Raw genomic sequence first — 27,654 nt, 5'->3', positions numbered from 1 at the left:
TTAGTTTAGTGCAGCTTTTCATTCTCTTTCTTTCCTACTTATAGAGCAGATATCTTGAGAAGCCAATGGAGATTGCCCGAATTGTGGCCCGGTGCCTATGGGAAGAGTCCCGCCTCCTACAAACTGCAGCCACGGCAGCCCAGGTGAGACCTAGGAAGAAACAAAGCGCTGCTGGAAACGTGCTTTCCTTCTTGTGTACAAAGATGTGCTTGCTCTTTCCAGTAGTTAGGATGTACACTGACCCCCAGGACAGAAATGGGTGTTTTGGGTTTATTTATTTATTTATTTTAATTGTGAAATTTTTGTTGTACATTATTGTTTATCAGTCACCGTATAAGTGCATCCCTCCACCCCTTGTGCCCACCTCCTACCGCCCTAGCCCCTGGTGGGTTTTTTTATTTTATACAATGAAAATAACTTTATTTTTTTCCTGAGTATATAATGCATTCACTTTCTTTAAAAAATTAAAACATTACAGAAAAGTAGAAAGAAGAAAGTTTTAAAAAAAATCTGAAATGTTCCTCAATCCCTCTCTTTATTATCTCTTCCCATGAAACCAACATTAATAGTCTGGTAGTATCCTTTCATATCTTTCTCCAGCCTCCTATAAACTATAGAAAATACACACACACATGCGTTACATTTAAATGGGTTTACTTCTCTTTATCTTGCTTTTTTTGTTTAATATTGTATCAGTAAATCCTTCTAAGTCAAGTAGTATAAAGCTAACTCATTTTCTTTATTTGCTGCATAATATTCTGTGGTGTAGATTTGCTGTAATTTATTCAATTATTCCCCCTTCGATAGACATTCACTTCATTCTGGTTTTTTTCCCCCATTATAAGTACTACTGCAGTATCTCCCTATATATCTTTATATATTTGTGCTTTGATTTCTCTGTGATAGGTTTCCGGGCATGGAATTGCTAGGTCAAAGGGTATATATATTTTAATTTTATAGATAATTCTGGATTGCTTTCTCTAAAGACTGTAACAGTTTATGTTTGCACCAGAAGGATATGATAATGTACTATTCTTGGGAGCCACCTGGGAGATGGTTCGGGATTGAATCATTCAGGTTCATATGCATTTCTCTTTTGTGATTAAGTTTGAGAACAACCTCACTAGAGCTAGACATACAGTCCGTTTAGGGAATAGAGATAATGTGACACTAACTGGCTCATTGAGGGAGCAGTTCTGTGCCACTGGTCTCGGCACTTATATTGATATATGATAGACATAGCTGTCTATACCTAGAACATCTAATCTATTATGTGTGTACGTGTGTGTGTATCCTACTATATGCTAGTTATGATGACCCCCTGCTTTAGAGGAAGTTGTGGCTGGGAGAAACGGAAAATCAAACAACTTTATAATGCAATAAAATACAAATTATTAAAATATACTAAAAAGAAGAAAATTAAATAGATCAATAACCATAAAAATATGAGACAGACTTTTAAAAAATTTATACTCCCTGTCTCACCAAAAAAGCCAACAGGCCCCATGGTCTATAAGTTCTCTTTTAGCAAACTTTTGTGGTACCAGATTGTTTCATTATCATTTAAACTCTTCCAAAGTGTAAAAAAAGATGTTTGCGGCTTATTTTATGAGGTTAGAATAATCTTAATATCAAAGCCTAAAAAAAAACAGTGTAAGTAAAGAAAATGGTTAGGATTTTTGCATCCTGCTTAGTGTACAAAGCATAGTTTATATTCTAGGAATGCAAGTATGGCTCAACATTAGGAAATCTATTCATGTAATTCATTAAATTAATAAGTTAAAGAAGAAAAACCATATTTTTGTTAAATGACAAAATTTGGTGTCCATTCTAGATGAAAAATAAGGAAGTGTCTTAACAAGATAAAGAATATTTGTCAGAAACCAAAGGGAACATGATGCACAATGGTGAAACACTTAAGTATTCTCATTAAAAACAGTTATAAGATTGAGAATGCCTCCTGCCATTGATATTTTTTTTTTGCAAAAAAATGATTTTTGCGTTGATTCAGCCAGTGCAATAAGACAGAAAAAGGAATGAGAGTATAAATAGTGGAAAGCAAGAGACAAAATTGTCATTATTTATAGATAGGTCTTCCTACAAGATCCAAGAGAAACAGTTAAAAAAAAAACTATTGGAACTAACAGGAGTTCAGAAAGGTGATTGTGTTCACGATAAATATTTTAAGAATCAGTAGTTCTTTTACACGATAGCAGCAATAACCTGTTAGATGATATAATGGAAGAAAATCTGATTCATAATAGTAAAAACAAATGTATATGATATGCATATATTATTGATATGTATGATAAAATATCTGGAAGGATATATATACCAAATCATTAAAGTGGTTGGTTAAAGACTTTTTTACTTTATCTGAGGGGTTTTATTTTTTTTAATGTCCTATAATCAGGGAAATTTTTTTCTCTTTTATTTTTAAATTGTGGTAAAATACACACAACATAAAATTTACCATCGTAATCTTTTTTTTTTTATGAGCAAGAATAGCTCTGAGCTAACATCCGTTGCCAATTCTCCTCTTTTTGCTGAGGAAGATTGGCCCTGGGCTAACATCTGTGCCCATCTTCCTCTACTTTATAGGGGGGACGCCTGCCACAGCATGGCGTGATAAGCGGTGCGTAAGTCCGAGCCCAGGATCCGAACCCGCAACCCCTGAGCCACCGAGGTGGAGTGCGCGCACTTAACCTCTATGCCACGGGGCCGGTCCCCTTAATCATTTTTAAGTGTACAGTTCAGTAGTGTTAAGTTCATTTACATTGTTGTGCAACCAATCTCCAGAACTCTTTCCATCTTGCAAAATTAAAATTCTGTACCCATTAAACAACAACTCCCTGTTGCCCCTGGCCCCTGGCAACCGCCATTCTACTGTCTGTCTCTATAAATTTGACTACTCTAGGTACCTTATGTAAGTGGAATCATACAGTGATTGTCTTTTTGTGACTGGCTTGTTTCACTTAGCATAGTGTCCGTTAGGTTCATCCATGTTGTAGCATGTGTCAGAATTTCTTTCCTTTCAAAGGCTGAATAATAGTCCATTGTGTATATATACCACATTTTGTTTCTCCATTCTTCTGTTGATGGACCCTTGGGTGGCTTCCACCTTTTGGCTATTGTGAATAATGCTGCTATGAACATGAGTGTACAATTTTTTCTTTTAAAAGACAAAAATGTAGCAAGAACATTGAAAAAAGACCATCTAAGTCTAACTGAGGGAGTTGGAGAAGGCATCACAGAGAAAGGACAGGTTGTGTCTGAGCCGAGACTTAAGGCTGATTACGTGTGCATCAGGCAGAGGATGAGGAGAGAGCTCTCCAGGCAGAAAGGTCATGTTCAGGCAGGGAAACAGAAAGGCATGTGTTCTTGGGAGAAGTGTGGAAAGTTCACCATCTGCCTGGGAAGGGGAAGATAGGCTAGTCAAGGCCCACATGAAAATCTCTTTAGTTAGTCATGCCTACCAGCTGGGCCTTGGAAGAGCGGTTAGTACAGGGGCCTTGGGGCCAGACTGCCTGGGTTTGAACCCCATAGCTCTGCCACTTGCTGTGTAACCTGAGGCAAATTATTAACTCTCTCTCTTCCTCCAATGGGCGTCATTATAGTACCTATTTCATAGACTTAAATTAATTCATACGTGTCAAATGCTTAGAACAGTACCTGACATATAAATGTGAAATAAACGTTAACTGCTTTCCACTTCTGTCATCATTACCATTATCATCATCAATCATCACCGTCACCATTACTGTAAGAAATGGGGACCCCGTGAAGAATTTTCAGCAGGAACTGATATGCTTAGATGTTTGTAAGTGGTAACTTACTGATAACTCTGTTCGAGACCCTGGAGACAGGGAGGTTAGCAAAGAGGCAGTTGTCCATGCGTCACTAGGGGGGTTTTCTGTTGTGGGGCACCTTTATGTTTTCATCCTGTTTAATAAAATAAAAATGTTTGATTTAAGCCAATTTAGATAGAGGCTCCAACTTTACCATGAGAGATAGGAAAGCAGTAGGTGTCCCAAGGATGTTCCCAATCCTGTAGATCAGGGGTTGGCAAACTGTGCCAAATCCAGCCTGCTGCCTGTTTTTGTAAATGAAGTTTTTTGAAACACAGCCACACATTCGTGTATCCATTCTCTGTGGCTGCTTTCATGCCGAAATGGCTGGGCTGAGTATTTACAACAGAGACTGTATGACCCACAAAGCCAAAAGTATTTACCACCTGGCCCTTAGAGGAAAAGTTTGCAGCCCCCAGTATAGAGCTGCAGGATATTTGAGGCTTCAACCCAGGCCTCGCTGTTATTTTCTCTGTTTACATCATCTGGCATATGACTCATGAGTGTCTTTTATGGGTAAAGCAGCAGGAGATAGGAAGAAGAGGGGGTATGATCCCTGCTACCAGGGCTCTCAGTCTAATTGGGATTATAGGTACACAAACACTCAAAGTGAGAAAAATATGGAGGAGGATGTGAGTAATTTTGCCTAAGGAAGTTGAATAAGGTTGCACAGGAGAGCAAACAGTTGCACTGAGTTTGGAGGTGAATGAGTTCAGGTGTGCTTGGGCAGAAGCACGGGCCAGGCTGAGTGCGCAGTGTGTGGGGAGGTAGAGTGTGAAAACATGCTGTGTGTGGGGAAGAGTGGGTAGTTTGGGGTAACTGAAGCGCAGGGCGGGAGGGTTTAAGTTGTCGTCAGATTGTGTGAAAAATCTGTCTACACTGGGCTGAGACGTTTATACCTGGAAGTAGTGGGGAGCCAGTCCTTTTTACAAAGGTATTAGAGGTGGGTTTCTGTGGGTGATACTTAATCACATCTGTTTTCCCCCTTGAAGTGCAGTACCAATTGAGAAATAGATGTGGGAGTCAAATACAGATTAAAATGTCAGCTGTATTGTTGATACAACAAGACTAGATAGCAGGGCTTGGGCGGGTAGCTACAGGGGCTTTGTGATGCTTGCCCCCTGAGTCAGATCTTGGGGTGGAGAGACTGGGTTTGCAGAGCAATGCTCCCCCATTCATCCCTATGGAGCTTCCAAGACCCACTAGACAGAGAGATAGGCCTCTAGAACTGCTTCTAGAAACCAGGCCCTCACTCCTGCCCCAGGTGTGCCCCAGGAAGGCAAGAGAGGAGGAGAGAGGCACCAGCTTAAGTGCTGGGTTCTTTGAAGCCCTCTTTGTGCACAGTCTTTCTCCCAGTCTCACCGATCAGCTGAGTCACTCCTGCTATGAAGAGAATAAGCAGGAGTGGAGGTTGCCTTCCCAAAACTTCTAAGGGAATTTTGTATTCTCTGGGCTTGGATAGGGACCATGGGAAAGGGAGAGAAGGGTTCCCTTTAAAACTGGCATGTTTGGGCCGGCCCCGTGGCTTAGCGGTTAAGTGCGCGCGCTCTGCTGCTGGCAGCCCAGGCCCGGGTCCCGGGCACGCACCGACGCACTGCTTCTCTGGCCATGCTGAGGCCGCGTCCCACATGCAGCAACTAGAAGGATGTGTAACTATGACATACAACTATCTACTGGGGCTTTGGGGGAAAAAATAAATAAAGAGAAAAAGAATATTTAAAAAAAAATAAAATAAAACTGGCATGTTAAGATCTGTTTTTAGACTTCTGGTAGCAGTGTGGAGAACAGGTGGGATGTGAGAGGGGTTAGAGGCAAAGAGATCAACGAATTGGGGCTTGAACTGAGCCAGTGGCACTAGAGATCCATTTGAAAGATGGCGAATAGCGAGCTAGGAGAGTTTGGTGACTCAGTGTGAAATCAGACAACTGAGAATTTCTGGTTTGGAAAACTGAATATATAATGTCTTTCCTGGCCTCTCAATTCTGTTCCATTGATTAATATCTCTATCCTATACCAGTACTATACTGTCTTGATCACTGCAGCTTTTACATGGTCTTTTTTTGTTAGAAGATGTCCTATTACTTTGACAAAACTTACTGCTTTTAAATTTGATGTGCTATTTGACCTTTTCAGGGTACCAGCAGCCTCCCCTTCTCCCCCAAGATAATATCTCTTAATATGGCATTTCACCCCTGGGACAGAATGGCTTTTTATTATCCCACAGAAATGTCCTGGACGCCATGTGCATGTAAATAGGCATCCGAAATCCACTGTCATAAATTGTTCTGAATTTTTTTACATACTTACCTAGAATGAGCTTTTTGAAGGTAGGGACCACTTCTTAGCTCAATATGTGGTCTCCTCGTGCAATACATAGAGTGAGTTTATGATATGACCTGGAGGTAAAAAGCCAAGGACACAGGTAAAACTACTTGAGAGCTTCCTTGGCACCGTGCTGACAGCACCTGGAGAGCACCGCCGCTGCATAACTGCCCGTTACGGTGCCCGGCTTGCTGCCTCTGTTTCCCCTCCCTCACATGGCAGCAGCATCTCAGGCCAAAAGAAAGGGTGCAGACCAGACAGAGGCATTTTTCTCCCCATGTTTCCTGGGTTCACATGTGTGTTGGCTCCCTTTTTTGGCAGCAAGGGGGCCAGGCCAACCACCCCACAGCTGCCGTGGTGACGGAGAAGCAGCAGATGCTGGAGCAGCACCTACAGGATGTTCGGAAGCGAGTACAGGTGAGCAAGTCCCGGGCAGGAAGCCTTTCCTTGGGGCTATTGCCTGTGGCCCCTGCGTGTGTCTCTTTTGAGGTTTTGGCTTCATTTTAATTCTTCTCAGAAACTTTCTGTTCCCTCTCCCCAAAGCAGTCTTTTTGATTTCTGTTTTGTTTGTTTGTTTGTTTTAAACAGGATCTAGAACAGAAAATGAAAGTGGTAGAGAATCTCCAGGATGACTTTGATTTCAACTATAAAACGCTCAAGAGTCAAGGAGGCAAGTGAATATTAGAGACGTTAAAATCTCCTATAGAAAGTGAGTTTGCGTTACTCGAGTTTCAGGACTTGTCTGTCTTGACTCTGTGTTCAGACTTTGTGTGTGTGTGTGTGTGTGTGTGTGTGTGTGTGTGTGTGTGTGGAGGGGGCACAAGGGCAACTGGTGCTTTAGGGAGCCTAGTTAATTAAGGATAGGAGTCTTCCCTCAGGTCAAGGAGTTTTTCCTTCCTCCTCAGACATGCAGGATCTGAATGGAAACAACCAGTCAGTGACCAGGCAGAAGATGCAGCAGCTGGAACAGATGCTTACTGCGCTGGACCAGATGCGGCGAGTAAGAGCATGGGACACCTTCCCCTGCATCTCACGCGCCTGTGGGATTTCGGCATCTCATGGCAGAACTTGCCTGGTTTCTAAGATGTTCCTTCTCTGGAATTGACTAAAGAATGTGGTTAGAGATGGTCTGAGGAAATGTTTTCTGACTTTGTTTTGGTTTCCAACCAGAGCATTGTGAGTGAGTTGGCAGGGCTTCTGTCAGCTATGGAGTACGTGCAGAAAACTCTCACAGATGAGGAGCTGGCTGACTGGAAGAGGCGACAGCAGATTGCTTGCATTGGAGGCCCTCCCAACATCTGCCTAGATCGTCTAGAAAACTGGTAAAAGATGAAAGAGAAGTGTTTCCTTTCTTTCTGGAATGCTGTGCTAAATTATGGTCATAATTGCAAGCCCAAAGAGTTGGTACTATATCTCAAAGGTGGGGACTTTTGCATACTCAAATTAAGTCTGAGTTAAAGCTTTTACTTAATTTGGAAAAAAATTTTTTTTATACAGTCATGTGTTGCTTAACAACAGGGATACATTCTGAGAAATGCATCGTTAGGCAATTTCGTTGTTGTGTGAACATCATAGAGTGTACTTGCACAAACCTAGATGGTATGGCCTACTACACACGTCAGCTTCATGGTACTAATCTTATAGAATCACCATAACATATGCGGTCTCTTGTTGAGTGAAATGTTGTTACACAGCACATGACTATAAAAATGTATTTATATTACTATATTTTAAATATGTTTTATTTAATAAATTCAATAAAGCTTTTGGTTTAACTGTATTTAACGTGTAGACTAAATTTTGAATTTTAGTTATTTTAATAATCTAAAATGACACATGCTTTTTATAATGGAAGAAAGTTCAAAAACAGAAAATAAAGAGAAGAAAAGTCTTAAGTCTAATCATTCAGAGGTACCTACAGTTAAGGTTTTGGTGACCATCACTCTAGACATCTGTTATTGTATATATACACAAAGATAGAAATCTGTACGTTTTCACATTAGTGGGATCATTCTTTATATGCTCTTCTGTAATCTGCCCTTTTACCTTCATTCGTCCAGCAAATCTTTATTGAGCACCCTTGACATGCAAGGAGATAATGAATATTTCACCAGCTTAAACTAGGAGAAACTTGACATGAAGAGGTACCCAGATACATAGAGCATAAAATTGGAAGTTTAGGACAACTCTGCATGATAATTCCTGTTTGTTCATATCCTCACTAACTCTGCGTTTTGTTAATTTACTGAAAGCAGTTTTAAATGCTTTCTGATCAGGGAACCAAAAAGCTTAAGTTCTGGGAATGGGAGAATGTGAGTGCCAGAAGGGAGTCAGGGAGCTCAGAAGTCTTGGCAGGTGTCCTGTCCCTCCCCCATGCCCTGCATCTTTCACCTTCTCTCTTTGAGGCCTTTTAGTCTTTTATTGAACTAGTGATAGACCATCAAGGGGAGACGTTAATATTCTCGATTCCTGGGAACAGATTTAATCAGCCTTTGTCTCTGTGTCCCCTTTTTCTATATGCATATTATCAAGATTTTGAAACATGATGTCATATCCTTTGATCCATTGAAGGTTGAAGTTGACAGTGCTCATGGGGATCATCCAGTTCAACCCTTTCTCTCATGTGAGGGGACATTAAGGCTCACCATGGTGAAGGGACCTGGCCAAAGTTGCACAGATAGCGAGTGGCAGGACTAGCTCAAACCCATCTTCTTGGGCTGTCTGATCTCCTATGTTTCCACAGTCCCCACATTTTGGTACAAGGACAAGTTAGGATGAAGAAAGTACCAAATTCCATATTTCATGTTCTCTGGGTTGTAATGCTTGTCACTTTCCAGTGATCACTCTGTTAATGCCTCCTAGTGGTATAAGTTTTGATACTTCCTCTATGCCTAGCTCCTTCTTTGAAATGTAAAATTTTAGGAAGGGACTATTTAAAAAGGCAAAATAAAGTCCCCTTTTCTTATTTAATGCCACTTACAAATGGTAAATTTTGTATTATATATATTTTAGCACAATAAAAAAAATTCCCCTTTCTTATTTCAGGGGACTACATAGTGGTGTTTATATCTATGATATTTCCTTCCCCTTCTCCAACTCACCCATGTATACTCACGTAGGTAACTGGTAACTTTCTTATTTTATTGGCAGGATAACCTCATTAGCAGAATCTCAACTTCAGACCCGCCAACAAATTAAGAAACTGGAGGAGTTGCAGCAGAAAGTTTCCTACAAAGGGGATCCCATTGTACAGCACCGGCCAATGCTGGAGGAGAGAATTGTGGAGCTGTTTAGAAACTTAATGAAAAGGTAACTTAGAACCCTGTCCCCTTCCCTCATCATCCCCCACCTCCCCCCAAGAATCCTGTCCTTAAACGAGAGATCGGCTCACTTCAGAGCACAGGACAAAGACTGGTGTGCTGGGTAGTGTGTGAACTCTGTCCTTCTCTCCTTTCAGTGCCTTTGTGGTTGAGCGGCAGCCCTGCATGCCCATGCATCCCGACCGGCCGTTAGTCATCAAGACTGGTGTCCAGTTTACTACTAAAGTCAGGTGGGCCACGGCACTTCCACTTCCAGTAGATATTTTATTGAGGGACGCTCTTAGGACGAGAGCAGAGTTGGTGGCCAGGGTTGTTCTTTACAGGCATCACAGGCAGTACTCTGGTGGGTATGGGATTTGTTGGCATAATATCACCTTGCTCTTTGATTCTTCTGTCAAAAGCTAAGGAACTACTGGTCATCTTTTTGAGGTTACCTGGGCATATTCCTATGATTCCAGGCCTACAGTCTTAGGCCATCGTGTCTCCTTCTGCCCTGGAAAAGGGGCAAAGTAATGCTGGTTACTTTCTCTTCTTGGAGCCTACTTTTCCCTGAGGATTTTAAGGGAAAGAGCAAAGAAGGGTTAGTGATATAGAAGCTAAGGGGCCACCTGGCAGGTGGGCGGTGGGTCTGCAGGGTAGAGTGTTACTTTCACACTCAAGTCAGAACAGGTATGCTGGGGTTTGCCCTTCTGCAGTGAAATTTCCCTTTTCGGAAACAGTATCATGTTGGGTTTCAGATTTAATAGAAAGAATACCAGCTGCAAAGAGCGTATTCCTATAATGTTTGTCATGAAATGGCTTTTATTATCTTTTTGTGAATCTCTCACAACTTTGTCCAAGTTCTTAGGCTTTTTTTCAGTACTTTTTGGTCTGAAGGGGTGATGCTCAACTTAAGATCAAAGACAGTACTGGCAGGAAGAGGAATTTGGGATTGTAATTTATTCACCCCTTTGAAATGAAGAGTTAGAAGTTTTATGTTTCTTCAACTGGAAGTTGCTGGGGGAGCCTACTGACTTTTTTTTAACTAGATTTTTTTTTTCTTTGCTCAGAAACTGTTTTTTTTCTTTTTTTGAAATAGATTGCTGGTCAAATTCCCCGAGTTAAATTATCAGCTTAAAATTAAAGTGTGCATTGACAAGTAAGTACTCCTTATCTTAGCTCTTTTTTTCATTTTTTCAAATGGGAGACAGAGAAATGAGAACTTTGACAGGTACCATGTCAACTTAGAGACTTTATCTCCATTCAGAGATCTTCATTTTTTGAACAAAAAGTTTTTAAAAACCTTGCAGTGGTTTGTCATTTACGTGCCTGAACAAAACCACAGGGCTGGTGGTACAGATTTGAGTTGCACTCGCTATTGTGACCTTGAGTCCCTTTTCTTCTTTAGTTTTTTTACTTATAAATGTAATTTATGCATATTTTTATAAAACTGAGAATATATGGGAAAAATAGATTTTTTTTATTGTTCCACACTTCACCACATAAGGAATACTTTTCAAAATTTGACAGTACCTTTCAAAAATTAAAATGCACATACCCTTTGAAGAGATTAGAAAAGAGAAAATGTATCCTTATTTTTAGATAGTATAATCATTTATCTGGAAATTTCATGAGAATGAACTGGAAAATAATTGCTAATGAAATGAGGGACTTGAGGAAGGTGATAGGTTTAATAAATAAACAAAAATTAATAACTTCAACTATATATTAGTGTTAATCAGTTAGAAATTATAATAGAAAAATGATCTCACAATAAGCAACAAAAGTAAAAAATATATTGTGATAAACTTAGCAGAAATGTTTAAGATCTATTTGAAGAAAACTATAGAATTTTAGTAAGGAAGGGATATTGTAAAAAGTGATGAAACCAATCATATTCCTGGACTGTAGACTTTTAATTTTATTATAAACATGTCGGTTCTTCCCAGTTAGTACAGCAGCAACCAAAATGTGAATAGGATTTTTTTAAACTCTTGACTTGCTTTTCAAGTTGTGTCTTAGATGAAAAAAAAAATCAAAGATAGCTTTTTTAAAAAGGATTTATTGGGCCGGCCCCGTGGCTTAGCGGTTAAGTGCACGCGCCCTGCTGCTGGGGGCCAGGGTTCGGGTCCCGGGCGCGCACCGACGCACCACTTCTCCGGCCATGCTGGGGCCGCATCCCACATGCAGCAGCTAGAGGGATGTGCAGCTATGGCATACGGCTGTCTACTGGGGCTTTGGGGGAAGAAATAAATAAATAAATAAATCTTAAAAAAAAAAAAAGGATTTCTTTATTAATTATGGTAAAAAAACATTTAACATAAAATTTGCCATCTTATCTATTTTTAAGTGTACAGTTCAGTAGTGTTACATGTGTTCACATTGTTGTGCAACAGATCTGCAGAACTTTTTCATCTTGCAAAACCAAAACTCTATAGCCATTGAACGACAAATCTCCATTTCCCTCTCCTCCCAGCCCTTGCCAACCACCATTCTACTTTCAAAAAAATTTTTTTTATTAAATAAAAATAGTGGGAGGTGGTATGAGAAACTGCCCTGCCAGATACTAAAATGTAATACAAAGTTTCAGTTACTAAATGAGTGTGTTACTAGGGCAGGAATAAACTGATTGATCTCTGAAATAAAATCTTAAGTCTAGAAATAGACCTCAAGTTTATATAAAGAATTAATATGTGTTTAAAATGATATCTCAAATCCATAAGGAAAGGATGGATTATTCAGTAAGTGGTTTTGGGACAACTTAGTATTAGGGGGATTCAAGTGAGAAGTTAGAGTTTTACTTTTTACTGTCCACCAGAATAAATTCCGGATGTATTTACGTGTTTAAAACAAGTGTCTTAGGGCCGGCCCCGTGGCTTAGCGGTTAAGTGCGTGCGCTCCGCTACTGGCGGTCCCGGGTTCGGATCCCGGGCGCGCACCGATGCACCGCTTCTCCAGCCATGCTGAGGCCGTGTCCCACATACAGCAACTAGAAGGATGTGCAACTATGACATACAACTATCTACTGGGGTTTTGGGGAAAAAAAGGAGGAGGATTGGCAATAGATGTTAGCTCAGAGCCGGTCTTCCTCAGCAAAAAGAGGAGGATTAGCACGGATGTTAGCTCAGGGCTGATCTTCCTAACACACACAAAAAAAGAAAAACAAAAAAAAACAAAAAACAAGTGTCTTAAAAGCATAGATGAATGTATAATGTAATGGTGGTAAAACGGCAAAGTGTTACAACCGCTTTGGAAAACAGTTTGGCAGTTTCCTGAACTGGAAAATTAAACATATATCTACCCTATGACCCTACTATTCCACTCTTAAGTATTAATCCAAGAGAAATGACGGCATATGCCACACAAAGGGTTGTACAAGAATGTCCGTTAGTAGGTGAATGTCCATTAATAGGTAGGTGAATGTCCATTAATAGGTAAATGAATAAATAATTGTAGTATATCCATATAATGGAATATTCCTCACCAACGAAAAGGAATGAATTATTGATACTTGCAACACCTGAATAAATCTCAAAATAATTATGCTGAGTGAAAGAAGCCAGACCAAGAAAAAGGAGTACATATTTTATGTTTCCATTTACATAAAACTCTAGAAATGCAAATGAATCTGTAGTGACTGAAAGCAGATCAGAGGTTGCCTGGGGACAGGGGAGAGTGGAGTGGGGGATTAGGAATGGGTTACAAATGGGCAGGGGAAACTTTGGGTGTGATAGACATGTTCATTGTCTTGATTGGGGTGACGTCACAGGTGTGTATAGTATATATACATATATCAAACCTTATCAAATTATACATTTTAAATAGGCAGTTTATTATTTGTCAATTATACATCAAAGCTGTAATATAAAAAAGAATGTAAAAAAAAAGGAAATATAGGTTAAACATGAGGGAGAATTTCTTGATAATGAAGACTGTTAAATTCTACAATGTGATATATGGAAAGATATCTTCTGAATGGTTTAAAACTTGATCTGTTTTAATCTATAAATTCCCATGGAATGCACTATTTAATAAATAGTAGCTGCTATTAATTCTAAAAGCATAAATGAATATATAGCAATGGAGAAGGACTTTTTAAACAGTACTAAAATAATAGAGAAAGAAAGGAAAAGACTGAGAAATGTGACTGTGTAAAAAACTATATGGGCTCGCCCTGTGGCCTACTGGTTAAGTTCATCGCTCCTCTTCAGTGGCCCAGGTTCACAGGTTTGGATCCCGGGCGTGGACCTACACCATTTGTCAGCCCTGCTATGGCGGCGTCCCATATAAAGTGGAGGAAGATGGGCATGGATGTTAGACCAGGGCCAATTCTTCCTCAACAAAAAGAGGAGGATTGGCAGATGTTAGCTCAGGGCTGATCTTCCTCACAAAAAAAAAAAAAAAAAAAAGAGGAAGATTGGCACAGATGTTAGCTCAGGGCAAATCTTCTTCAAGCAAAAAGAGGAAGATTGGCAACAGATGTTAGCTCAGGGCAAATCTTCCTCAAGCAAAAAGAGGAAGATTGGCAACAGATGTTAGCACAGGGTGACTCTTCCTCAAGTGAAAAGAGGAAGATTGGCAACAGATGTTAGCTCAGAGTGACTCTTCCTCAGCAAAAAAAACCCCCAAAAACTGTATATTCAAAAATAAAGAATTAGGGCCGGCCCCATGGCTCAGCGGTTAAGTCCACGCACTCCGCTGTTGGTGGCCAGGGTTCGGATCCTGGGCGCGCACCGACGCACCGCTTCTCAGGCCATGCTGAGGCCGCGTCCCACATACAGCAACTAGAAGGATGTGGAACTATGACATACAACTATCTGCTGGGGCTTTTGGGGGAAAAATAAATAAAGTTTAAAAAAAAAAACAAAAATATAGAATTAAAAGAGAGTCAATGCGTGGGAAGAATATTTCCAGCTATATCAAATGGGATGCTCTGAGTTGCAGGTAACAGTAAACCTTTACAGAAAACCCGGTGTTGCTTGAATAATAAGAAATTTGCAACCCAGTATAACTGGCAATGTAGAGTTAGGGCAAGTTCCTGACCATGAGATCAGTGACTCACTGATGTCATCAACGGCCCAGAATCTTACATCTCTCTTCTCTACCGTCATAAGTATCACCTGCATCTGATTCCCTTCTGGGTTGCAGCGTGGTTGCTTGTAGTAGTTAAGGTGACAGGCTTCTTTGCTCATGTTCAGCTGAAGGTGTGGAATGTAAATCCAACCTGGGATATAACTCCCTCCCAGTCTGATTGAGACAGTGTAGGTCAGGTCCTCACCCCTGGACCACTGCACCTGGGCGTGCTATGTTCTGATGCACTGAATGATCAGGATCCCCTGGAGGTGGGCGTGGGCAGGACACCTGAGCAAGTTCTGTTTGGAAGTGAGGAGTAGATGTTGGGTAGGCAACCAGTTGTGTCTACTGCTTAAGCATATACAGCGTTGTTATATTTCACATATAAAATGTAATTGAATAGTTTAAAGAAATTCCCAAGAGCGCAGCAATTTTTCCATCAGAGTAAATTACAGGTTGTCGAAGCAGACTTGTTGAAGAAACACAGGGTCCACTTTATTAACACCGGTGTGTGTTCTTAACAGAGACTCCGGGGACGTTGCAGCTCTCAGAGGGTAAGTTCAGCCTCGATGCTTCCTTTTGTCCTGTTTAATCTACCTTTGTCCTCTGGCCACTCAGTCACCTGTGTGGTTGGTTCTTCTCCTTTAATTCAGATCCCGGAAATTTAACATTCTGGGCACAAACACAAAAGTGATGAACATGGAGGAGTCCAACAACGGCAGCCTCTCTGCAGAGTTCAAGCACTTGGTACGTGGGAGAAGCCCGACTCCCCTTGTCCAAGGGTCTCTGGCACAGGGAGAGGCTAGGGACAGCCTCACGTGACAGGCGCTCTTTGCTTTTCTTACAGACCCTGAGAGAGCAAAGATGTGGTAACGGGGGCCGAGCCAATTGTGACGTAAGTTTTGTTGGGGATAAATGCCACTGGGAGGGTTTCTTTTAGGGGGAGAGAGAAAGAACCTTCTTATTGTCCAGAATTAGAGACACCAACCTGTTGTTTCAGCTGTAGTCATTCAGAAAAGTCACCATGGGCCAAAATGACATGATCAGAAGTCACAGATGCCATGGAGCTCTCTGGCTTGGAGCATTTCCTTGATTGTCCCTGGAGTGAGCTCATCATTAGGGAGGAGTGGAAAGTCCCTTGCTGAGTTACCCACACTCATTTAGTAGAAAAAAAGCTTACCACCTTGCTTGGGGCTTTCCAAATTCCCTGTCCAACTTCTACCAGCTGGCATTGCTTGGCTCCATCTTGGTGACCAGTTTTTCTCTCTGAGGTGGGATGGAAGCTACAGCAAATCTAAGTTAAACATTTAAGAAAAAGAAAAAGAACAAAACTGTCTTGTTCTTTATCCTCCATATTTCTTCTCTGCGTCCCATTGATTCAGATTATTGGATTCTTAGTGTCAAGAATAAACATAAAAAAAGGTAAATGTGACCAAAAACTAGTTTTTAATCTTTTTTAAAAATTGTGCCACTCTGTTCTTTTTCTGATAATTGTCCCCTGAGCCATTCTTCCCCCTTCTCTAAGATATAGCAGGCCTTAAAAAAAACAAATTGAATTTATAATACTTGACATTAGTTAAAGAGTGAGGTTGTCTATGTGCAATGATATGGAAAAATGTATGTGGCATGTTTGTTTAGAAAAAGCAAGATGCAAAACAATCTGAGTAGTATATTTGTTTAAAAAATATACTATGCTGTTTTTTGTGTATTCATGTATGCATCAGAAAATTCTAGAGAAATATATACCAAACAGTGCTTATGTATTCATGCTGCTGTTAGTATCCAAGCCTACTCTATGCTGTCTCTGTAGTATTTGTGTTTTAAACTGAACATGTATTACTTTTGTAATTAGAAAGAGTGTTTTAAAAATGAGTTGGAATTCTGTTTCTGAGAATTCACTTCTGAGAATTGGTAATTCTTATTCAAAATAAGGTTGCTATATTGCTGGAGGAAGTATAAATTGTCGCTTTGGAAAACAATTTGGCATTATAAAAATGAACATACCCTGTAAACCAGCAGTGCCACTCCCAGGATTTAACAATAGAGAAATCTTTGCACGTGCATACCAGGAAACATGTACAGATGTCACAGCCTGGTTGTAAGCCCTAAATACAACCCGAATACCCATCAGCATGAGAATGGATAAATGATTTGTGGTGTAGTCCTACAGTGGATTACTCTATAGCTGTGAAAATGAATAAATTGCAGATGCACACAATCACATGGATGTAAAAAGTGAGGCACTAAAGAATATATAGGATATGATTCCGTATGTATAAAGTTCACAAACATCCCAAACTAAACAGTACATACACTGCTTAGAGATAGAAATATGGTAGAATCATAAAGAAAAGCTAGGAAATGATAAACCCAAAAGACAAAAGAGCAGTTATGTCTGAGGGAGGAGGGACAGGCATGGGACTGGGGAAGGGCACCCTGAGAATCTCTTCCTTAAACTGGGTGGTGGGTACACAGGTGTTCATTGTTTTGTTGTTCTTTATGCCTTACCCATTTTATCAATAACCTACTGGATCTCTGTAATGTTATAATGAAGCCAGTGGAAGATCGGGTTGAGAGTCAGAGCATTGGAGAGTCTCAGTGTTGAAGCGAGCATGTGCTCGGGCTGTGTCCCTGGCAGTTTGTCCGTGGCCGCCTGGTGGGTTACCCTTCCTCGTTCAGTGTGGCTGTGGCATGTCACTCTCCTCAGCTGTGGCTGTTAGTACCGAATGCCTTTCTCTCTGAGGAAGAGTGTCGTTCTCGTTACTATAGGCCTCCTTGATTGTGACTGAGGAGCTGCACCTGATCACCTTTGAGACGGAAGTGTATCACCAAGGCCTCAAGATTGACCTTGAGGTGGGTTCTGCGGCAGAATTGGGATAGAGCTATGTGCAGGGTGATTCAGGACAAGAACTTCTCGTTGGGATTTTTACTACAAAAGGTGGAGTGATGACTCTTTGCTAAGCACTCTGTTTATTTTCGCTTATTTTTCTCCAAAAAATCCTTAGTATTCCATCTGAGAATAAAGTCTTGCTTGGGTGCTTAGAAGGTATATGTGTACTCAGCTTTCAGCAGACTTGATATGAAAATCTGTATTTAGAAATTGATTATAATTGACTTTATAAAGTTTGAGCAAAATAGTGTTTAAACAGCCAATATTTTTAGTATACAGAGAATTTTGGCATTGACGTTCTCTTTTGCCAGCTTTCTTGATCTTTACATTCAAGATATACCTGAAAAAGCAGGAATCCTAGTCTCTGATTTCTGGGACTTCTCTGTTTAATGGGCAGATAGATCTTCAATTCTTGAAGACTGCCTTCCAGGTTTTATAAATGGGGAATCCATGGAGTGTGAGGCCAGTGTTGAGCAAGCCGTATTTTACAAGGTCCTGATTGTGTTCAGATAGCACCCCGGGTCCTGGGGCCCGTGTTCAGCGTGCACTCCACTCTGGGTCTCGAGCTGACTCGGTCACGCTCCTCCCCGAAAGTTGGCAGTGGTTGGGGTTTACGGCATGTCCTTTTCTTCTGAACCCTGTGAGATGTGGATGAAGAGATTTTTGAAGCCGTGAGGGCCCTCTGCCTCTCCAGCTCATTCCCACTTACTCCGCAGACCCACTCCCTGCCAGTTGTGGTGATCTCCAACATCTGTCAGATGCCAAATGCCTGGGCGTCTATCCTGTGGTATAACATGCTCACCAACAACCCCAAGGTTAGTGCCCATCCTCTGGAAACCACCTTCTCTCCTGACTTCTCGGGGCCTGGAGGTCAATGCTACCTAGTGCAGGTCGTCGAGCACTGCCTCTTATCTAAATGAGCAAATGTGTCATTTTCAATAGAACGTGAACTTTTTCACCAAGCCCCCAATTGGAACCTGGGATCAAGTGGCTGAGGTGCTGAGCTGGCAGTTCTCCTCCACCACCAAGCGAGGGCTGAGCATCGAGCAGTTGACTACGCTGGCAGAGAAACTCTTAGGTCAGCACTTTCCCTTTTCTCCCTCCTGCCCTCCGCAGAAAAGAAATCTAGCCTGTGGGGCCATTCATTCAGGAAAATTTACTGAGCACTGAAACGTGTGCTCTGGCAGGTGGGGGAGTCAGGATGCCTCCTGGTGATCATTTGTATGAGGTGGAGGCAGAGTTCTTTCCTCCTGGCGGCTGTCTCCCTCACCCTTAGGGCACTGCTTATCTAACCTTAGGATGATAGTTTAAGTGCATGTCAGAACACGGAGCTAAAGGCTTGACGTCCCTGTCTGTTTCTTCAACAAACCGTAGGCTCATTTTTAATTTTTTCCCCTGGAAAAAAATTTTAGTAAAATATTTTATGTGATACCTGGACTGTAAGCGTTGTCCTGTGCTGCCACCATGTGGCCCTCTAACACTAGCTGTCAGTTTAGTAGTGTGTGCTGCTGGTCCCTGGACCTCCACACGAGGCTAGGAAGAACAGTGGGGACTTGATACATCATCTACCACCTCTGCTGGGCCTAACAACTCAGGTGATCAAATGATGAGGTTGGGTGTGGGGGTGTGTGCGAGCATGTGCACACGTATCCACACAACGGTGGCAACCTTCAAATACACGAAAACCAATGGTTTCATGGCCCGTTGTGGGGCAAATGTGTATGAGTGTGTGTTCTGTTTTAAGAAATAAGATCTTGATTCAAAACTGAAAATTATACTACTTTATTCTTTTTTTCCTTCAGGACCTGGTGTGAATTATTCAGGGTGTCAGATCACGTGGGCTAAATTTTGCAAAGTAAGCAATCTTATTAAATCCTTGTGGCCACCTCGTGGGAGTGGGAGAGAATGCTCATCTGTGAGGTTGTTGTGGGTGGCACTGGGCCTGAAGGCCATAGACTCTTGGGGTAGATGGGCCTGAGGATTTTGGTGGCACCGTGCCCCTAGGAAGGAAAAAGCTGGGGTGGTGGTAGACTTGGCTTTCTCATTAATTCTTTTCTCCAGGAAAACATGGCTGGCAAGGGCTTCTCCTTCTGGGTCTGGCTGGACAATATTATTGATCTTGTGAAAAAGTACATCCTGGCTCTTTGGAATGAAGGGTAGGTTGAAAGTCTTGTGTCTGGCAGAGAGCACGTGTAACAAGTCACCTGCTCTCTCAGCAGGCCAGTGGTGAACCTTGTTGTTGCTCTTTGGCTCCAGGTACATAATGGGCTTTATCAGTAAGGAGCGGGAGCGGGCCATCTTGAGCACCAAGCCCCCAGGCACCTTCCTCCTAAGATTCAGTGAAAGCAGCAAAGAAGGAGGCGTCACCTTCACTTGGGTGGAGAAGGACATCAGTGGTAAGCCTGGCTCTCTCTCACCAGGAATGGCAGTTACTGCTGCTGCCATGGCTGCTACTAGTTTCAAGCACCTACTGCCCCCTAGTGGGCAGAGATGGCTTCACACTTCCCTGCCTTGGACTTGTAAAACGTTTGGACGACTTTTCTCTAAATTCTACCAGCTGGAGGATTGGTTTGCCAATTGTGTTTTGCTTGCTTCAGGGGCTAATATTTGCCTAGAAATTTGCAATTTAAATTTTATTCTTCATCTCCTTTCTTACCTACCCTCTTAATATATCTTTTTTGTTTTGTTTTTGTTTTTTTTGTGAGGAAGATCAGCCCTGAGCTAACATCCATGCCAATCCTCCTCTTTTTGCTGAGGAAGATTAGCCCTGAGCTAACATCCATGCCAATCGTCCTCTTTTTGCTGAGGAAGACTGGCCCTGAGCTAACATCCGTGCCTATCTTCCTCCACTTTATGTGGGATGCCGCCACAGCATGGCCTGACAAGCGGTGCCTTGGTGCACGCCCAGGATCCGAACCTGGTCCTCCGGCAGTGGAGTGCGTGCACTTAACCACTACACCACGGGGCCGGCCCCTACCCTCTTAATATATCTAATGCAAGTAGTTATTCAAGTTTATTACCTGTGACCCGACTGGATAGCTTCTCCAGAAGCCAGCTGAGGGCCGGCCCCATGGCTTAGTGGTTAAATGCGTGTGCTCCGCTGCTGGCAGCCCGGGTTCAGATCCCGGGCGTGCACTGACGCACCGCTTCTCTGGCCATGCTGAGGCCGCGTCCCACATACAGCAACTAGAAGGGTGTGCAACTATGACATACAACTATCTACTGGGGCTTTGGGGAAAAATAAATAAATAAATAAATTTTTTGAAAAATTAAAAAAAAAAAAAAAAGCCAGCTGAACATTTCCACAGTGCCAGGAGACAGGGAAGGATATTCAGGGTCTCAGGCACTAGGCTGGCATAAATCTTTCCCCCTCGAGGAAAAATAAATCAGGTAGTTTTCTTGAGATTACCTAGCCATCAGTTCCATTATCTTCCCTTCCCATTCCCCATGACAGGTAAGACCCAGATCCAGTCGGTGGAACCATATACCAAGCAGCAGCTGAACAACATGTCGTTCGCTGAGATCATCATGGGCTACAAGATCATGGATGCCACCAATATCCTGGTGTCCCCTCTGGTCTATCTCTACCCCGACATTCCAAAGGAGGAGGCCTTTGGAAAGTATTGTCGGCCAGAGAGCCAGGAGCATCCTGAAGCTGACCCAGGTAGTTGTTGATTTTCCACATCAGGCATTTAATCCTGGGGAAAAGTGGGAAATTGTAGGATCCTTGGAGGGCAGATAGGTAAATGTCTGAAGAACCTGGTGATGTTTATTCCTCTTTATGGGAAGGAACTTTGTAGCAAGTGCTTTTTGGGGTAGCTGCTAGGGTTGGAGAGAGGAGCAGAATCAGAGACACCAGTCTGAAGGGGGAAATAGCACGCATACACCCCAGACGTACCTAAAACACTGTGAAGAGGAAGCGAGGACAGAATTCTTGAGTGACGGGATGCCCAGCTAGCACAGTGCTTCTCACATTAAATTCTGGAAGCTTTGCGACTCAGACTTCAGTCTAACATGTTTCTTTTCCCCATCCCTGAACAATGTAAGCAGTGTCAAGTGGACTGAAGAACGGCTTTCTGGAGGAAATGAGGGTTAGCAGCATTGGAACATGGTTTAAGAGCAGAGTCAGGGAGAGTGGTGGTTGAAGGGAAGACGGTAACTGGTGGGAGGGCACGGAATTGGTATTTAGATGTTTTTTAATGTGCACGAGCATACGTGTTTCTGTAAGTTCTGTGTAAATTATCTCACATTTAGCCTGTCCTCTCCAGTGCGGTCATCAGCATGGAGGTGCAGAGCCCACTAGTCTGTTCCCTCAGCGTTTGCTGCATGGACTCGCTGGGTTCTGTCCAGATCCTGGGGAGGAGACTGTGATGTGCCCTTCTTTGTTTTTATTTAACTTTTCTTAATCATAGAGCAGTAGGGATTTAAAGTGATTCTTTGAGGTTAGCTTCCCTGCCCCAGGTGCTTTTGAAAAAACTTTTTGCACAAATAGCTCACCCACCAGCTTCCCTCACACTTTTTTGGAGGAATTTCCTCTGAGGAGTTTCTTGGGGTGGGAAGAATGGGATGTGGAAGAGGGCATTTGAGCTAATTGACAGCTGACCTTCCATTTTCCTTTGTTCTGGTGATGAGTTTTGCTCATCCTCTAGAAAAGTTGAACTCTCACTTCCTGTCTGCTCCTTATCTCTCTTTCCATGTTCTGCTTCCGTTGGGGGATCTGTTTATCAGCCCCTGTCACACTCCTCTTTGTTCCTTCTGCAGAGGACTTTTGGGTCCAAGTGCTGGTCCTTAGACTAATTTTGCTTTCAAGATCCAAGTTCCATCACCCTCCTCAAGGTCTTCTGCCTGGAGACATCAGTGTTTCCTCAGGGGCAAGATGCCAGTCACTAGAAAGGAGCTAATTACTTCAGTGCCCTGCCTGCCTCCTGGGGAGGCGAGTGTAAGCTGTGTACTCTGAGGGGCTCGGTGTGGTGTGAGTGTGGAGATGGGGTCAGGGGGTGTGGGGGCGGGCGAGGTATGTGTGGAGTCCCTGTATTAAAGTGGGAGTCCTCTGGGAGATGGGTCTGTGACCATTTCCTCTCTTTTCATCATGAAGCTTTAATTGTCTCCCAGAGATAAATCCTCTCCCTTCTTCCTTCCTTCTCCACCAGAAGCCCACACAGTATTTCCTTATGGCTTGAGGGAGAGTCCACTCTTAGAAATGACAAATCCCTTACCTTACAAATGGGATAAAATACATTTACAATCTTGTACAGAGCCATAAATTGGCTTTTAGTCTTAGTTCTCCTTTGCTTCTGCTGTTGCATGTCAGGCTGAAGCTATTTTTCTCAGCTTCCTTGATCACTGGGGAATTAAATCCTTTTCTGCCTGGGGTGTCAGCTCCCCACAGGTCTGGGCTGAAAAGGATTTGTAAAACACCAGAACCCTGCCTCAGTAACTTCTTTGGATTCTGTACTGAATTAATCTATTTCTTGGCCCAAAACAAACTCAGATGGCAGTCTAGGCCCCTTTTCTCCAATTGTCATACTTTCTGATCCCTCAGTTTCTCTGTAAGCCTCAAGCTTCATAACTGTGCTTCTCTCAGCACTACCCTGCCCCATGCCTCCTAAGAGATTTGTTCATGCCAGTGTCTCTCCAAGGTTCCTTGACCTCTTGGTGTGAGCATTTACCACCTAAAATTTATTTATTTCAATCCTCACATTTCTAGCTATAGAACAAGAATTACAAATGACAGGGCTGGGCACCTCCCTCTCCCCACCTCTTACTTTATACACAAGAGACAAAGTGCCTGGCCCTGGTCTCTTCGCTATTCAAGACATAACGAGGCCCAGGCCTCCTGCCTTCCAGTCCAGAGTCGATTGTACTGCACCGCAAGGCATCCTCCCTGTATATCGAGGCTGCTTTTGTGTGATGTGGTTATCCAACCGGGGAGTTACTGATACCCTCACCTAAAAATGTAAGAGAGGCAGATTAGTGCTGATAAGAACAGAAGGTGTAACCCTCAGCTTTGGAACTGCGTTAGCAGTTTCCACGGTCTCTTAAAGACTCAGTGACTTTGGTATCTGAGCAGGACGCCATGCCCAGACTGCATATGCCCCGTTTCTGCATGCAGAGAAGTTATGGAAGAGATACGATGAGGTCGGAATACAACCCTCAGACCACATTCAGGCAGTTGAACATTGACGTAATCTAGGGAAAGAATGAGCGTAGCGCTGGTGTTCGTCCAGGCTCAGGTGGCACAAGGGTGTGCTGAAAGGTCTGCAGTTCAGGAAAGCTTCATGGAAAGAAGTGATCTTCCATGCTGCAGGTGCCTAGAACATCACATAATGCATTGTGGGGGAGGGAGCCCTGGGGGAGGCAGAGTTCAAAGCAGCCTCTACTCAGGGATGGAGTGAGTTTCAAGTCAGCCCTGGCGAGGCAGCCAGCTTCCTCCTGCCCTGGACCCAGCATGGGGTCACAATCAGTGAGCCCCAGTTTTCTTCTTCCCAGGTGCTGCCCCGTACCTGAAGACCAAGTTTATCTGTGTGACACCGTAAGTGGCTTCCCTTCCCAATTGGCCTTCATTTCTAGTGTCCTCGGTCATCCTGGGAGTAGGACACTGGGTGAGAGGTGCCCTGTGAAGGGTGGAAGCCCCTGGGCTGTGTTTAGGACTCAGAGTGACCTTGTGTGTTTAAAAAGCTTGAGCTTTTACTTTTCTGTTGGAGACCAGAGTTTGATGGCTTGTGTGTGTGTGTTTTGTTCTTTTTTTTTTTTCTCCATTGTGTCATGTCAACCCGGCCCTCTCCCCTCCCGCTGCTCCCCATTTCCTACAGAACGACCTGCAGCAATACCATTGACCTGCCGATGTCCCCCCGCACTTTAGATTCATTGATGCAGTTTGGAAATAATGGTGAAGGTGCTGAGCCCTCAGCAGGAGGGCAGTTTGGTGAGTATTTGGTTGACAGACCTTGTCCCCTTTGTGTCCAAGAGCTGGTCACATGGATTGGTAGAAGGAGGTTCTAGAGCAGCGCTCTCCAGTAGGAACGGAATGCACGCCACACGTGGAAGTGTAAATTTTCTAGTAGCCACATTAAAAAACAGTAAAAAGAAACAGGTGAGGTTAATTTTAATAATATATTTTATTTAATCCAATATATCCAAAATACTAAAGCATTTCAACATGTAAGAAAAAATTCATGAGACTTTTTCATACTAAGTCTGAAATCTGCTGGGTGTTTTACAGCTACGGCCCATCTTGGTCTGGACGAGCCACATTTCAAGTGCTCAGTAGCCACCTGTGGCTCCAGGCTGCCGCATTCACCAGGGCAGCCTTAGAGCTTCTTTAAACATGGAGAGTTGGGAGTGAGTTAAGGTAGGAAGGAGGCCGAGCCCTTCCAGAGGGCAAGACCCTGTAGGGAGGAGAGTCAATCTGGATTATCTGACCCTATCTTGGCCGAAAGGGGCAGGAGACTGGATGGCAGCGGTGGCCTGAGCCTCTGTCCCCGGAAGGGCTTAAGGCTATGTGCCCTGCCAGCTGCAGGGCTCAGGCGACTGAACTCGCTCTCCTTGTCTGTCCCCCCAGAGTCCCTCACGTTCGACATGGAGTTGACCTCGGAGTGCGCTACCTCCCCCATGTGAGGAGCCGAGGACGGAGCTGCAGAGAGAGATGCCGGAGGCACCTACCTGTGTCCCACCACCCCTCAGACAGCCAAACCCCAGATCGTCTGAACTCCTAACTTTGTGGTTCCAGATTTTTTTTTAATCTCCTACTTCTGCTATCTTTGAGCAATCTGGGCACTTTTTAAAATAGAGAAATGAGTGAATGTGGGTGATATGCTTTTATCTAAATGCAAGTAAGAATGCGTTCTCTGAGACTGTGATCAGGGGATGTGGAAGGGGTGGCAAGAGGGAGAAAAAGGAAATGTCTTTTTTGCTCCCCTGCCCTCCTTTCTCAGCAGCTTTTTGTTGTTAGACAAGTGCCTCCTGGTGCCAGCGGCATCGCTCCGCCTATTTCTGTAAGCTAATGCCACAGGCTGCCTCTCGCTGTGTCCTCCTGGCATTGCACTTTTAACCTTGCTCATGTCCAAGTAGAAGATAGGATTCTCAAAGCCCCTAGTTTCTTTTTAAACTAAAGAAAAAAAAATTGAAAAGGCAAAAAACCGTGTGTGGGCATAGCCTTTCCTGTCTTTAGGAAAACTCAGTTAAGAGCCTCCTTGGTGCTTTAGGCGTTCAGCTTTCTTCAGGCTGATAATTTACATAAACCCTGAAATGGGCTTCAGATCCAACTCTTCGAAGACATCTGAAGCTGTAGCTTGGCCTTTGGCTTTGAAATAGGAAAGTTTAAGGAGGAGCTAAACATTCTAGACTTTTTTTTATAAACAAAGTTTTTATTTTCCCCTTTAATGTGTTGGCCCATTAGTAGGCAAGGCTGGGCAGAGGGGCGCTGACAACCTGTCCTCCCTTTCTCCCTCGACTTCCACTCCTGTTTCAGAGCCTGGGTTGTTTCTGTGGGTGCCTTATGAGGGATGGGATGATTCATCCTTCCTTCCACTGCCACCTGACCCCCTGTGGCATGGCGCCTTCCAGTGTCTAAAGGTCCTTCTCCTGTTTGCTTTAGGAATCCTGGTCTCAGGACCTCCTGTAATAAGAGGGAGAAAGTTACAAGTTGAACATGACTCAGACAATAAGGCCCCAGCCAAGGGTTTGGTTGAGCTCAGGGAATATGGTTCTTAGCCCAGTTCTTGGTGATTCCCATGGCACCTGTAATCACTTCTTCATTGGTTGACCCAGGGGCAAAGGCTCACTGATAAACTCGAGGTCTGTCCCTCATGTGAGGGAGTGTACACCCCGGCCTCCCTCAAGGCTGTTAGCTATCTCCTCCCTGTTGGGGCCCCACCGATGAGGCAGAACAACTCACATTTACTGTGCATTTTGAATACTTAATAGCTTTTGAGGTGGTCTCTGGTATTTGGGCCTCCTCTGACCCATAGGCATGGCTAGATTGGGTGAGCCAAAACTTTGTCTCAGCTGATCACAGTTGCTATAGAATGCTATTTGTCATCCCCAAATCAGCCAGTTTCTGAAGTAAGGGGATGAGGACCTTCTCTCCAGGACGAACAGGGGTTGCCCTTGGCCATGCCTGACCTCCTGCCTGGAAACCGTTGATGGATACTACAGAGCCCTCCCTCTTCCAGCAACACTCTTTGATTCATAATAAGCTTAACTCATAAACTGAGAAATTTAGATCAGAGGGACCTGGGGCAAGGATCCAGGCTTCTCTGGAGCAGATGTTGTAAAGTGTGTGGCTTTGAGGTAGCGTGTGTATCTGGTTTTAACTCGGATTGAAACAAGTTCTGAGAGGAGCTGAGACTTGTTTTGGCCTCTCCCTTAAAGAACTGAGTCCTCCAGGACCTGCCCGCGTTCTCTCCACTCTTCCCCCTGCCGACCCCAGCCCAGCCGAGGGGTTCCCCTGGATGGCTTAACCTGCCCATACGGTGGTTCGTAAGCTCCTGGCCACTGCATCAAATTCCAATGTATACTTCATAGTGTAAAAATTTATATTATTGTGGGTTTTTTTTTTTTTTTTTTTGTATATTGCTGTATCTACTTTAACTTCCAGAAATAAAAGTTATATAGGAACCGTCTGACAGCATGGCAGCTCTGTCTGGTTGGTGGAGGTTCCTTTCCCCTGCTTCGGTTCAGGGAGACCTTATGCACAGGCCCAGCCTGGGTCCTCAGAGATGGCTGCCCTCGCTCCCAGCTGGTTGCGTTAGCCTCTCTCTCCCCAGTTGACGCAGGCCCACTGAGCACCCCCCATCTTACGTTAGCCACCAGCCTCCAGGTAAGGGATAACTGGGGGAGCCAGGGGTCCGGCACAAAGGTGTCAGAGTGGGGGCCTCCCTCCTCCCTCCCCAGGCATTTGCAAGCTGTGTCCTGTCTGGGGTTAGATAAGCTCCCGAAGGGAGGCTGGAGTGAAGATACTCTCACTCCACCCCCGAGGCCTCCCCGTCCACAGTTGCCCCATTATCACTTTCTCTTCAGTTCCCCCAGTGGGATGGACTGAAACACTCAACTGGCTGCTGCTGTGCCCCGGGCAGTTGGTGGTGATAATTCACAGACAGCAATGCACCCACTCGCTGGCTCTCCCCCCACCCCCCGCCTTGTGCCGAGTACCATGGAGACAGAGCGGGTGTGTGAGATACCAGCCGCGTTCCCCTGCAGAGATGGAACAGGAGATTACTGC

At 43.5% G+C, this 27,654-nt stretch overlaps 1 protein-coding gene across 4 annotated transcripts in view; it reads left to right on the top strand.

The window, feature by feature from the left end:
* STAT3 (signal transducer and activator of transcription 3) overlaps positions 1-27,055 on the top strand; it is a 61,786-nt gene extending 34,731 nt beyond the window's left edge. The window contains exons 4-24 of one of the 4 annotated variants that reach the window (XM_058561016.1): positions 45-143; positions 6,492-6,587; positions 6,759-6,840; positions 7,076-7,170; positions 7,341-7,492; positions 9,321-9,479; positions 9,628-9,720; positions 10,569-10,628; positions 15,067-15,096; positions 15,196-15,289; positions 15,390-15,437; positions 17,312-17,395; positions 18,149-18,247; positions 18,375-18,510; positions 19,235-19,287; positions 19,494-19,588; positions 19,689-19,828; positions 20,887-21,096; positions 23,922-23,964; positions 24,295-24,357; positions 24,994-27,055. In XM_058561016.1, the coding sequence (XP_058416999.1) occupies positions 45-143; positions 6,492-6,587; positions 6,759-6,840; positions 7,076-7,170; positions 7,341-7,492; positions 9,321-9,479; positions 9,628-9,720; positions 10,569-10,628; positions 15,067-15,096; positions 15,196-15,289; positions 15,390-15,437; positions 17,312-17,395; positions 18,149-18,247; positions 18,375-18,510; positions 19,235-19,287; positions 19,494-19,588; positions 19,689-19,828; positions 20,887-21,096; positions 23,922-23,964; positions 24,295-24,319 (1,893 nt within the window). In that variant the 3' untranslated portion in view covers positions 24,320-24,357; positions 24,994-27,055. Of the gene's footprint in view, positions 1-44; positions 144-6,491; positions 6,588-6,758; positions 6,841-7,075; positions 7,171-7,340; positions 7,493-9,320; positions 9,480-9,627; positions 9,721-10,568; positions 10,629-15,066; positions 15,097-15,195; positions 15,290-15,389; positions 15,438-17,311; positions 17,396-18,148; positions 18,248-18,374; positions 18,511-19,234; positions 19,288-19,493; positions 19,589-19,688; positions 19,829-20,886; positions 21,100-23,921; positions 23,965-24,244; positions 24,358-24,993 lie in introns of all 4 variants that reach the window. The other 3 variants (XM_058561014.1, XM_058561015.1, XM_058561012.1) reach the window with 3 other exon arrangements.
* Positions 27,056-27,654: the final 599 nt, after the last annotated feature.

This window comes from Diceros bicornis, chromosome 18 (assembly GCF_020826845.1).
Source record: "Diceros bicornis minor isolate mBicDic1 chromosome 18, mDicBic1.mat.cur, whole genome shotgun sequence".
Classification (NCBI taxonomy): Eukaryota; Metazoa; Chordata; class Mammalia; order Perissodactyla; family Rhinocerotidae; genus Diceros; species Diceros bicornis.
The sequence above is the reverse complement of the archived record's forward strand: the minus strand, read 5'-3'. Positions and strand labels throughout refer to the sequence as shown.